This window comes from Ixodes scapularis, unplaced genomic scaffold, assembly GCF_016920785.2.
Source record: "Ixodes scapularis isolate PalLabHiFi unplaced genomic scaffold, ASM1692078v2 PGA_scaffold3__209_contigs__length_174095766, whole genome shotgun sequence".
Taxonomy (NCBI): Eukaryota; Metazoa; Arthropoda; class Arachnida; order Ixodida; family Ixodidae; genus Ixodes; species Ixodes scapularis.
Window position 1 is genome coordinate 173,584,777 of NW_024609868.1, and position 13,009 is coordinate 173,597,785.

Here is a 13,009-nt window from a genome sequence, read left to right on the forward strand (position 1 = left end):
ACGTCGGTCAATGGCGGTGGCAGTCAGTTTGTTGAACGACGTTACGTCGACAGATCGTTTCATTGACACGCTATTTCATCGACAGATTGTTTTAGACAGCTATGATTAGCTTCTTTTTGGTAGCAAGTGATTCCAGGCTGCCGCCGGAAATCTCATGTATCGTGGGTCAGGTGGGTTAACATTTTACAACGTGGCGTCACAGAGTGTCGCCGCGAAGCTGCGTGAACGGGTCGCATTTGTCTTGTTGGGTAATGCTGGGTTGCGTGAAGACCTCATAACCTGCGAGCGAGTCTCTTCAGACTGAAGGCAGCGCAGTTTGGCCCTCATTTTTCAGCTTCGTCTTCTCCCTAATACTTCCCGCCGCCGGGTACAGGGCAGGTCCACCGGCCTTGGTGTCTTCAGTTGCGAGGTACGTGACAAGGTTTTACGCGGAAAACATGCACAATGTCACGTGACTTCGTGCGGCTATCTCTAGATGGTGCTACTGGTTCCGATTCGTAGCTCTCAGTAGAGAGATGGCGGAGTAAGCGAAAAGGGCCAGCGTGTTTTTGGAAAAGTGTTTTACATTTACCAGGCCTACGGAGTGGAGTGGCGAGAATAACTTCGTCCCCGACGTTGTAGGAGGCTGCGCCACGAGTCTGTGCGAAACGAAGCTGTTGTTGCTTCTGGCATCATAGTGTTTGAAAACGCGTGAGCTGTCGAGCATGCTCCGCGCGGCAGATGTCCTCTGAAGCACACGACGTGTAAGGTTCATAGATGGAGGGTAAAATCGTCTCAAGAGTGGTAAGAGCGTAACGGGCAAACAGCGAGTAATACAGCGGGAAGCCTGTCGTTGATCGACGCTCGGTGTTGTAAGGGAAGGTCACACGTGGAACTATAGGAGTTGTGGGGTTCTCTATGAAAGTTCCTCTACTAATAATCGCCGCCCGATCGGTAAGCACTCCGTCCGTCACCCAGGGAGTGACATAACACCACGAGAAGACAGAAAATGGGTTTAGTGTAACTCCCGGTTGCCCGTCGTCTAGAGCCTCCAGTCCAGGCACGCCGACCCTTGTTGTCGCCCGTCGATCAGAGCTTACAGTCGGAGTCCGTGTCCAGGCCTGGGAATCGGCCCTTCCCACGCCAGCACTGCGTAGGCTGGCTGTCCCGGGCTATCAATGCCCGAGTCTCGCTGCGGAACTACCCTGGGATCGTCGTAGCCCAGGTCATATGGCCAGGGCTCGCCGTTTCCACCGGTCTTGCTCGAGACCTCGCTGGTGGACCGCTCCGGGGTTCGCCATGGGCCGCGCCAGGCAGCTTGGCTTCGACGTTCCTTGTCAGACTCCAGCCTCGCTCAGCACACACTGTCTCGCGCCAGCTCGTGTCTTCTCCGCCGGCCGCAAATTCACGTGCTTTCTGCCTCGTCTTTTACCCTCGGCTCCCACAGGGTCCAGTTCGTATGGTTTTCTGCGACATTCATTGACATAATCTCTGGTAAAGTCTGGTTGAGGTGTTCCGTTAGTCGATTGTTGTCGAGATGATAAGCTCTGCTCAATTTATGAATTGTATTATCCAGACGCAAAAGTTCATCGAGGAGCTTAACCAAAAAAGAAATGCCCCGACCGCTTATTATGACCGGGGGTGCACCGTGCAGGAGGAGAATGTTCCGCAAAAACAAATTTCCAACTTCTTTGGCTGTGGCGGCTGCAACCCAGACCATTTCGACGTATCTGGTGAAATAGTCTACGTTGACAATTATGAACCGGTTATTGTTTGTAGACAAAAAAAAAGAATATGCCAAGAAAATCGATTCATAGACATTAGTGACAGGTGCGAATGTACCTGTTGATGGTGCGGTACATGCCGTTCAAGAAGTGATTTGAACGCACGTGGATGTATGCCTTTACGAAACCAAGATATCCGTCGGTATAGGTGATTGTGGTGCGCATAAACAAAATCTTTTTGGAGGTTCCAAAAAAATATCTGAGGACATTTAAGCATTTGTTTAATGACTTGTTAATGCGAAAGCATGAATGTCGTTCTCCCGCTCACCAAGTTTGTCTGCGGCGTAGTAGCGCGGACTGCCGCGTGTCGCCGGTGGACGGCTGAGCGCACACTTTCGTGAAGTGCCCGCGCCCCGCTGAGGCTCGGCCGTGCGGCTACTGCTGAGTTTGCCCGGACCGGCTCTGGCTTTGCCTCTACCGCTCCCTCCTCTTACTGGTGGCGGGGACGCTGCTTGCGCTATACGCCGCCATGAAAAAGGCTGCTCTGCTGTTTTTTTCTTTCTTTTTTTAATTACGCCGCACGAGGGCTAATGGGAGTGGAGCCTCATTCCTCGATGGCGCGCACCTGCAAATGGTAGCATAATCCATCAGAAATCGTCTTCACTTGGGAAAGGAGGTTTTAGGTGCCGTTTGGCCAAAGTTCGGCGTGGTTTCAAAGCTGATGACGTCGGTTCGCTCCATGGTGCAGTTAAAGCTTTCGCATTAAAACGAGCACCCAGGGCCGCTCATGTGGCTTATAGTTCCGTCTATAGAGCACACCGTCATGAAGCGTAAGGAGACGACCGCGCTAATGAGTGTGCCGCGTGAGAGATCCAGGAAGCCCCATCAAGCATCGCATTGCTAGCCGAATATTCCGATCGGACGCTTGAGCCGCTGCGATGTCGACGTTGTTAATCAGAGCGATGGAAGAATTGTGGTCACTTGGAGTGGGATCTGAAATGTCACTGGCAGAGGACAACGGGACAGCGCACCGGCACCAAGGCTACACCTTTCCGACTAGAAAACATCGCTAAGGTAGTCCGGAGTTTTAGCGACCAGCGTCCAAAGCGGCGAGGTGGTTATTTAAAACCGGCAAGCCAGCATAGGGCGTGGTGGTCTGTAACAACTTTTAAGGGGGTGCTATAAATATAAGGTTTGAATCTCGATATAACCCAAATGAGTGATAGACATTCACCCTCTGAAGTACAGCAATTTCTCTCTAACTTACCTAGAGCTCAACTAGCTTATTTAATGACGCGTGGGTGTCTATTTACGTTTCGTGCCAGAACGGCCCCGATGCCATGTCTACTAGTATCCGATCGGACTTCCGTGTCAACGCCAGGTACGAAGGGGCATGTATTAGGACGCAAATGAGTGCACGTTCAAGGTTTAGGAAATGGTTTCGTCTTGGAGGGTCTCCATTGGAATGTAGTGTTATTTTGAAGCAGCTCGTTTAGTGGTCTGGCGAGATCCGAGAATCGAGGGATTAATTTCCGGAAGTATGTGCAGAGTCCATGGAAAGCCCGGATGTCTCTTGTGGTTCTGAAAATGGGGAAGTCAGCGACCACTTGGACTTTGTTGGGGTCTGGGTGGATGCCTTCTGAGCTGGCTTGGTGAGCCAAAACTTGAATTTCCCGAGCACCATACGTGCATTTTTTTTAGTTCAGCTGCAAATTAGTGGAGGATCTGTATCGCTCCGCTAATTCCCTCCTTTTTCAAATTCGTATTTTTCCTTATATATATGTATATCTGTGTGCCTGACTCTGGCCAAAACGTTGACTGACTAAATGATTTAAAACACAAACAACGCCTTTCAAGTTCTACTTCATTACTTCATATTCTTCGGCATCTTGCGCTCTATTTTATTGGTGTGAGTGGATTCAAGAAAAGGTTCCACAGTGCTTTCAAGGAAGCTACCCAGAATTGCTGTTTACACGTGAACTACCCGTAACTAGGTCCATCAATTTCCTCGACCTCAGACTGGAATCCAAAGAGGTACAGGTATGTTGGAAGTACGAGCCAAGGTAAACGAAAAGACTTCTGCCATTTGCATCTAGATATTTCAAAACTATAAAACAAAGTGTTGCCAACACCACTCCTTCATAGGCCTTAAACAAATATTCTCACCACAATATTTGGAAAGTCTTGAAAATAAAATTCCCCGCCTACTTAATTCTGTGTATCCGATTGATCTCCTGGCTTGTCTGTGTAAAAAGATCTGCTCAAAAATGGAGCACAGAACAACAAAACTAAACAAAAATAACATTAAAATTCCGTATTCATTGCATAGCCGACAATTAAAAATAACCATGAGACAGGACATCAAAATCGTGTGATCTGCTCCAAACTAGGCGTATTATATATGCCTCAAAGTAAACTGCAATACCAACCCAAAGGAAATGTGCAATATTTCTCACAAGACATAATATGCTCCGTGTGTCACTAAGATTATAACATTCCCCTATCATGCAGCAAATGTTAGATCGGGAAGATTGACAGGCTCGTAAATCATAGGACAAGACAGCCCGCAGCATCTTTCAAGGGAAATGCAACAGGTCATCTGCCCGCTCATTGTCCTATCTATTATACATTGCAGCTTTAAACAGTACCTCTATCCTCGCAAGAAATAAAAGCACTTATGCCCAACAGATGCTTAAAACTATGGTCATCCAAGAAAACGAAGCAACATGAGGCAGCGTGCCTTCCATCAAGCTAAGCACAAAAGTAAAACAATATTGGCGGTGTTTTAGGTCCCGCTGAAATGCGGGTAATATTAAACTAAATTGCATGCAGAGCTCTTAGAGAGAAAAAGATGTAGATAGTCGAGGCACACGGAGGGGAAGAGGCATTAAACCACAGTTGGTATTTCAGAAATATTTGTGTATTTTTTTTAATCTCTGTACTTTCACGGAAATATTTGTATTTTTTCAATCTCTGTACTTTCACGGATTCCCATTTTAAGTCCAAGCTGGCCATATCCTAGCATCACACAACAATTAGCTCAACTCAAGCTTATTCCTAAAAACATTTCGACTGAATAGGAGTTCTAGGTTGTTTTACCTGTTTTCTAAATCTGAATGTTCCAAATTTGTGTTATACACCGACTGGAAACTCCGTGGAGTCGTGTTTTGTCCGCCACCAAGGACTCCGTTATTAACGCCGCTGATCATATCACGCTTGAAAACTACACTTCGGCACAAACTTGAGCTCAACTTACTCGTATTGCACGCAGTTTTATCATGGCGTGCGACGCAATTCTGTCCAAATCCTGTTTGCAAGCTCATTTCAGCAGCCCTGTGAGGGGGCAAAGCTGACATGGGCAGATTCACGTCGAGATGCTTTTTTTTTTTTTTGAAAAAGCAAGATCATTTTTTGATATATCGTGTGTTTTTGCCGACAATCGCAACTAGACTTCATCAAATATACGAACTGCTGCTATTAATAAAACTGGACACAAACTGCTTGGAATGTAAAAAAATGGCTGCAGATACCACTATTGTGGGTTATCTATGATTTGCGATAGCATTCGTCATGTTTACCACCTTTTGTTATGGGGCCCGCTAAATTTAGCGGGGAACCTGAATTTGTGTTTATGTCCCGTGATATCAGTCCACGGGACCTCAATTTTCCCGCCAAATTCTGCAAGGAAACTGAATTGGTGCATGGTTCATGACGTCAATCTTCCCGCAAAATTTAGCGGGTACACTGAATTGGTGCATAGGTTGCGACGTCAATTTTCACCGCTGAATTTAGCGGGGAAACTGAATTGCTGCATAGATCGTGACATCAAATATCCCGCTGAACTTAGCGGGGAAACTGAATTGATGCATAGGTCACTTGACGTCGAATGTTCCGCTACATTTTGTGGTCAAAAGGCTGACGCGCGCGTGGAAAAATTTTTTTCGCGTTGTGCGATTTTTTTGTAGGAGTTTGATTCTGTTGGTTTCAAATTTACGATAACAAAAGAGGGACATTGAAGACCTGCAACATGCATCATTTCAGACAAAAATATAAAAGATTCGACCTTTGGGGCGTGAGTGCCCCTTGAAAAATGCTCTCGCATTAAAAGCTCGAGCAGAGGGCTGTAAGGATCGATTTAACGCAAAGACTGCCAGTCTCAGATCGTCTTATGTTTTTAACAACGTAGATAGGGACATAGTTGAAAACCCTGAGAAAAGACGGGAAAAAAAACACGGTCGTTTAACCAGCTCGCTTTCACTCTTTAAGTTCTCATTAAAATTGAGACGTGATGAAAAAAAAAGCAACAGCATATATTTATATTTATTACGGCTTTTTGAAAAACCGCACAACTTTGACGGGTTTTTAAGTTTTGGTTTGTAATCGGAGCGCTTCTCGACACCGACGGCAGCGCACTCCGTGGAGAAATAGTGCAACCAACCTCTGCTGCGCTGTCCTCGCGCAACGCAGCAGAGGCTGGCTGCACTATTTCTCTACGGGGCGCCGTGCAGTCCGTTCCGAGAAACGCTCCGATTGCAAACCGAAACTTAAAAATCATTCGAAGTTGCGCGGTTTCTCAGAAAGCTATAAAATACCGCGCGTTCTTTCTACCATTCTGCAATTGTTGATTTAAAGTTCTTCAATGATCCTCAGCAAGATTCTAATTGATACCATGCCCTTAGCTTAATATTTCAAAAATTAATAACGCAAACTTTTTTGACATCTTAATTATCCCGAAATTTAATAATTTTTTTTGAACGGGCCCCTGGCCTCGGACCGAAACGAGCCTTTTTTGGTGCGATTCGTAGTTTTCGCAATATCGAATTGCTTCATCTTTCGTGAAACACACTGTATATATATACTATAAACTAACTAGAGAAAAAATATGCAGCCGAACTTAAATGTCCTAACTAAAATGTCCTACCCCAACAGACGCATACAAAAAAAAAGGCATGCGTAGCTTGTGGCGTTGAAACAGCGGAGCAATGGCAGACAAGTGTGCCTACGGGGGCGCGTAGCACACTCTCCTCGCTATCCCCTTTCTACTAACCACTTTCCGTTGTCCCTTCACATCCCAAACACTTCCATCTCCCTGCCCTTAGCATTTAGAGGCCAAAAAAACTTGCAGAAGAGCCAACGCTCGAAAATACCCCTCTGCCGCTTCAGGTGCATGCATCTATGCCTCAACACTTCTAGAGAAAGCAGAGCAAAATGGGGAAGTTTGATTATGCCCACAAAAAGCTAACATATTTTAAAACAATCGGAAAACTAATAAACAATTACAAATTGTACTTTTAATAAAGGAACTTCATATTATTGTTGTATAAAAATTTACGAAATTTACCATGTAATATAAATTATTCCCTGAAAATAAATTAAGTTAAAGTGGTTCAAGTCAATAGGACATATAGAGGCCTACATGCGTATTGTATATACTAAGCAAAAGGCATGATAAATTGTAAGAAAGGAGGGAAAAACTATGTCACCAGAAGGTTTTAGATTCGAGGTTTGACTTTTTTTATCTCTGTCTTCAAAGACGCCAAAGCAGTTTAATTTCTAGGATGAAAGGCTATGCATCATACATTTATATGAGAGATAATTGGGAGTGTTCTTGTTTTCACGTACTTATGACAACCGACAGAACTGGGTACGAAAATCGAGCAGCCTAAATGCTGTATTTTGTTTTTGTTTCTTCACTTGAAAACTTTCGTAGAAAAACCTTCTTTTGGTGTAAACAAAAGTTCAAATGTGTTTTTTTTTCTTGCGGAAATAGGGTATAATTTATAATCCAGGATGCAAATCAAAATACCCACCTAAGCAAGCCTATTCGATTTCAAATGAAACCGGCCTACTATTACAATAAAGACGTTTAATTAACAACGTCGAATTGGTGACATCCGTCTCATTCTAAAACATTTTATTTTTATTTTATTTTATTTTTCGTTTGTGTTCTGACCTATGTGCAGTAAAACATTGCTTTTATATTTTTCCTTTCTTTACGTTTTGATTTTGTTGTAGTAGAAAGCTTCGTAACTGACCAACGAAGTGTGAGGTCGTAATAAAGGTCAAGGTTAAAATTTTTTTCGAAGAGCACTTCATTTTCTTGTGTTTAGTTCTATTTAAAGTCTTCTTGCGGAGGGTTTACTTGTAAAAATAAAAACAAACGTACATAGGAAGAATCAATCGGTAGACAGACAGCAAACGACAGAATGTTATCGGGATTATATTTACGGAAAAGGTTCGATTTAAATTAGAGTAAATCTTGTCATATTTGAATAACGACTAAAATCATGATTTATATCATGATTTAAGTAATATTGATTTGTATTCTCCACTCTGCTGCTAACCGACGTTTGAGTTCGAATGTAAAATTGTTTGCGAGTTTTAAGATGTGACCGATATTCACTCAGATAGAAATCATATATCGGTATGTGCATCAACATAACCGTTTAATTTCATTTCATGTGCAGGACCCAAGGGATACTTTTGCAGACACCTGGTGTGGCGAGCCGCCTCCGAGTTTGTCCGCTCTCGAGAGAACTGTGAGAAGTCTAGTGGAGGACGCCGGGATGTCGACGATCGCTTGCGAGGTCTACCCAACAAGAAGCTACTTCCGCAACGATGACGATCTACTCGGTAACAAATAATTTGAAGTAACTAAGCAAATACTTTTGTTCGTACAAACAAAATTAGGAAGACGTTTACAAATCTCTGTAATGTGAAATTAAAGCGCAGCTCTTGAGGTATTTTGATTTTGCGATGTACCGTGCTAAAACATTTGAGGTAGAAATACCTATATATATACAAATATAGATCTCGTACTCCCATATCCTTCTAAAAAGAGTTCATTTAGTAGTTTTCAATGACACTCAGCAACTTGCTAATTGGTGCCATATGTCTATTATCAGTAATTAAAAAGTTAATTAACAAATTTTATTTAATTATCCTTCTGATTGCTCCGATCAGCCACCTGCACTCTGTATCCCTGGTCGTATAACTCACCTGCACAAACCACATATGTGTTACATTCGCGGCTTTTTAAAACATCTGTCAAGTTAAAAAAAAGAAAAAAAAAACCCGGTGCGCGCGCGCACACACACGCACACACACACGAACACACACATACACACATACACACATACATATATACGTATATACATATATACATATTAGTAATTTCTTATAATATTATCTATAAAAGGAGGAAGAGGGCGGGGAAGGAGGGGGAGGGATTTGAAGAGCGTCTTCTCCCTCCCCCTCTCCTCCTCCTCCTCCTCCTCCATACCCTCCCTTCCTTCCAAAGTTTCCCCGCTAAATTGCGGTTTTATAGCTAAATTTAGCGGGGAATTGAATTGGTGTATAGGTCTGTGACGTCCCATAATGCAACGCGCGCGGTTACGCCAACGGCGACGGCGACGCCGACGCCGCGAATCGAAGGAACGAGCGCGTAAGAGCTGCGCTTTAAAACAATTAACGAGTGTTTCTCTGCTTTAGTGGAGTAATCGTCGTCCGTCTATGAAGCCAGCGGGCTGCCATTTTATTATTGTGTGTTTTCGCTCAAGCGAGCTGATCATTGTAAGTTTTATGTGCGTACTTAATCTCTACCGACGTAACTGGTTGCTACACAAGTCTCGCGGAATCTAAGTTAATCGCCAAGTGCCATTATGCTACGTCGCCAAGTGCTATTATGTGCAGGTTAAGGCAAAGAAGAGCTCGACCTGCGCCGCGCAGGCCGGGGCAGCCCGAGAGCCATGTAGAAAATCCCGCGTCTGTGAATCCAAAAATGTAAATGAAACGGACTGTCAGATTTGCGATTGCAGCAATCTGGCAGTCAATTTCATAGCTTACCACGCTGGAAACACCTCATGCGGCATTTGACTGCTTTCGGTCAGCACGAAGCTGGGTCTGCACATACCGCAGCCGATTGTACCTTTCACAAATTTTTCGCTCGAGAGGTGGAAATATTTTTAAAAAGCTCGAGAGTTCGTTCCCAAAACAACCCGTTCTAAAGTTACCTACTGGCGATATATCACCCAATAAAAGAGTAAAGAGGTGGGCAGTATACGGGATGAGCGCTGAACTTCAACTTATCCTGTCTACTTCCCATCGCTGTCCTTGTTTATTGCGCGCTCTATTAGCAATCTGTATAAGAATCACCCAACTCGCCTTCATCGCCACTTTGACCAATGCTACCTGGAGAGACTGAAACTTCTTTATAAAAGCTCCTTTGCCTTTTAATTTGGTTTTAATTGCACCGATGATCGAAATGCCTTCTCTACGTTTTAATTGGAACCATTTTGGTACTTTCTCGGAATCTAATTTGAAACATTATTTGCTTCTCCAAGTGCATTCTGAAAGCACGTCTTTCGCTCAAAAACATTTCTTCTTGATCGCTATCCTAATTTCCATCAAATTCCCTAACGTCGTGTACACCCTTAAAGGGGAATCGTTTAGCCAGGCATGACCTTAGTAATGACAGCATGCCTAAAGTTACTGGAACACGTGACTTACTAGGATATTTAGCGTACTAGCTATATAACCTGTGTGTCGTAGTATTCCTGTAACAGGGTCAAGCATACGTTGTATGTGCTCGTGGAGAAAGCTACGGGTTGCGGCAGTCCTTGCATTCAGTCGATGAAGGGCCGACGGAAAAGTAATGCTTAAACTTATTCCTCGAGACAACGTCGGAAGGCAGACGCTTGTTTTGAGTTGGACTGTACTAGCGTTACACAAAAAGAGCGTCACGTGACGCAACACCATGATATAATACGGCGTGAAACAACACAGTCCGCCAAGTTTAGCTGAACTTACATCTTCCCGCAAAATGTAGCGTAAGTCCGCAAAGTTTGCGAACGAAGGAGGGGTCTTTGTTACGGTGTTTTATGGCGAGAGCTTCTTTCTGACAATGTTTCGTAGAGAGACGGTATAGCGTGACGTCCAACCACAACGTTTTTTTTTTCGTTTTTTTTAAATTTTGGTTATGAAACAGATTGTTTATTAAATTGAGCGAACACAGATGCCACTGTCGTCGCGGCGTCCCAGCGCGTGGTTCCTGTTGTTAGCATGGAATACCCGACTGCATATGCACCAGCAGATGAACAGGAGTCTGTGCTGAAACCACAACTGCTGCTCTGTCACTGCCAAGATCGCAGGGCATTCAGCTTATCTTGGGTCTGAGGCCACCAGCCAAAAAGCGGATTAAACAATATAAAAGTAAAATCCTCCAATTGTAGACCCTTTCTAAGTGCTGGTGCACTTACCCTGGAGCGTTGCACTGTCGATCAACATTGGCTAACGCCTCCATCCTCGTGAACATCTTCCTGTGGCATCTTAAGGGTGAAGAGTGAGCGGACATAAATTCCATAGACACTCAAGAATTCGCAGGCGCCCCCTGGCAGCCAATCATTGACGGCTGTGTTGTGTTGCTACTTAAGGTGACCGCAAGTTTGGGAAGGTTTTCTCGTCTTTCTCGCGCAGCCCTGCTTCTCCCCCTTGTCACCGTGAAGACTGGCACTACTGAGGAGGACAAGGATCGCATGAAGAAAGTGCTGTCGGCAAGGCTCCTGGACGGCTGCCGTCGGACTCCCGAAGGCTCCAGTTACGCCTTGGATCTCTTTTTCCTACATGTTCAAAAGCGGCCTAAAATGTAGTCGCTGCATTGTCATTTCCTTCGTTCACGTGCTGATATTGCTGTCAAGGTTCGCGCTGCGAGGTTTGTTGCTATTCCACAGAGCTACACTATAAATCTGATAGCGGATGCGTGCGCCATTCATCCACCACTTATTTCCAAATAAGTGCTGGATATATTTGTAACGAATATATCTGGGTCCGCTTGAAAATATTTGATCTATGTAACGTTGCATTTGTTTTTTGTTTTGTTTTTTATTTGATTCACTTTGGATTTTTTCTTTGGGTTTCAGTAAACGCTTCTTTATCCGACCTATCTTCCACAATCGTTCACCGCTATGGATCTTATTCGATACACTTCGAATATATTTTACTGCTACTACTGTCCTGCACTAGAACTTTAACATCTGTCTTTTTAGCTTTGCAGTCGACAGCGGTGTAAGCAAGCATTGAAAGTCTAGCGAACGACGGTGGTGGCGGTAAAAATGATTGAAGCTTCAGTTTATCTATATCTTAAACTTACCAGTCTTTCTACTGCTTTTTTTGGTGTGTAGAACATGTGAAAAGCAAGGAACAAATAATACGTTGTTCTCTATCTAACATTATGACAGATGAAAGAAAGCTCCTTGGCGTTAGCGAATCCCCATTGATAGGCAGTTAGCGATCCCGATCGTTCGATGTAATCTCTGTCACAAACCGTTGATATACACTGCGGGGCACAATAAGCGTGATCACGATGTCAGCAGTGACGTATTTTGTTTGGAAAGATGTGGATATCGAATTTACACGCTTAGGTTGTTGTCGCAAAATAAAAATGTTTCACCGTTACGGTCTTATGGCTGATTTTTTTTTTGTCTTACTAGCACCACTAATACAAACGCAGAAGGTTATCAACAGTTATACAAACATTTACTAGGTACATAGCGCGACACCTTGCTCGAAAGCACCATAGTTCTTTTTTAATGTTTGTTTTATAATCAAAGGGCTATCTTCAAAACTAATCTAAAACGTATTTATTTGATTGTTAAATATTGGCACCTCGAATCCTGGTGAGATTCCAGCTACTTTCTACTTAGATAAATAAACATTCTGATTGTGTCAAAAAATGTTAGAAGTTCTGTCCGGTATGTTCATGTTTTCAGACCACCACAATTTGAATTAATGACAAGAGCTATGAAAACGCGGCTGCGTAGGTTATGTTTCTTTCAAAGTAGACTCCCAAGCAGGGAACCAGCTCCAGCTTAATCGGCGTAATCTTCATGATCATATTTCGGTCGCTTCTAAGCCAGATGATTCTTCGTTCAGCGGTAGAAAAATACTTTCGACCTACCATCACGTTGCCCTCTGGATATCCTAGCTACAATATCGAATCGAATAAACATTGACACTCCCTTACGCCATATGGGAAATGACCTTGTCAAAATTGATTCCATTTATAACGTCCAATTTGTTTTTTAACTAAATTGCGAACAGCGTGACTTACAAGAGGAAGGGGGGAAATGGGGGGGGGGGGGGGGGTCCCGCTCACTTCACACCAAGGCACTTTAATCCGGAACAATTCATCGCGGACATTTTGCACAAAAATCCTCACCCCCGGACGTTTCATCACAAGACACTTCATATTGCAAGGACGTTCCATATTCAGATATTTCGTGCCTCATACAGGCTGTACCCAGCCTCAT

The 13,009-nt window shown here is 43.9% G+C and overlaps 1 protein-coding gene across 2 annotated transcripts in view; it reads left to right on the forward strand.

Moving 5' to 3' along the window:
- Positions 1 to 12,155, forward strand: part of LOC120843437 (juvenile hormone acid O-methyltransferase) — a 39,549-nt gene extending 27,394 nt beyond the window's left edge. The window contains exons 2-3 of one of the 2 annotated variants that reach the window (XM_040214808.2): positions 8,171 to 8,336; positions 11,178 to 12,155. In XM_040214808.2, the coding sequence (XP_040070742.2) occupies positions 8,171 to 8,336; positions 11,178 to 11,350 (339 nt within the window). In that variant the 3' untranslated portion in view covers positions 11,351 to 12,155. Of the gene's footprint in view, positions 1 to 8,170; positions 8,354 to 11,177 lie in introns of both variants that reach the window. The other variant, XM_040214809.2, reaches the window with a different exon arrangement.
- The last annotated feature ends 854 nt before the right edge of the window (positions 12,156 to 13,009 follow it).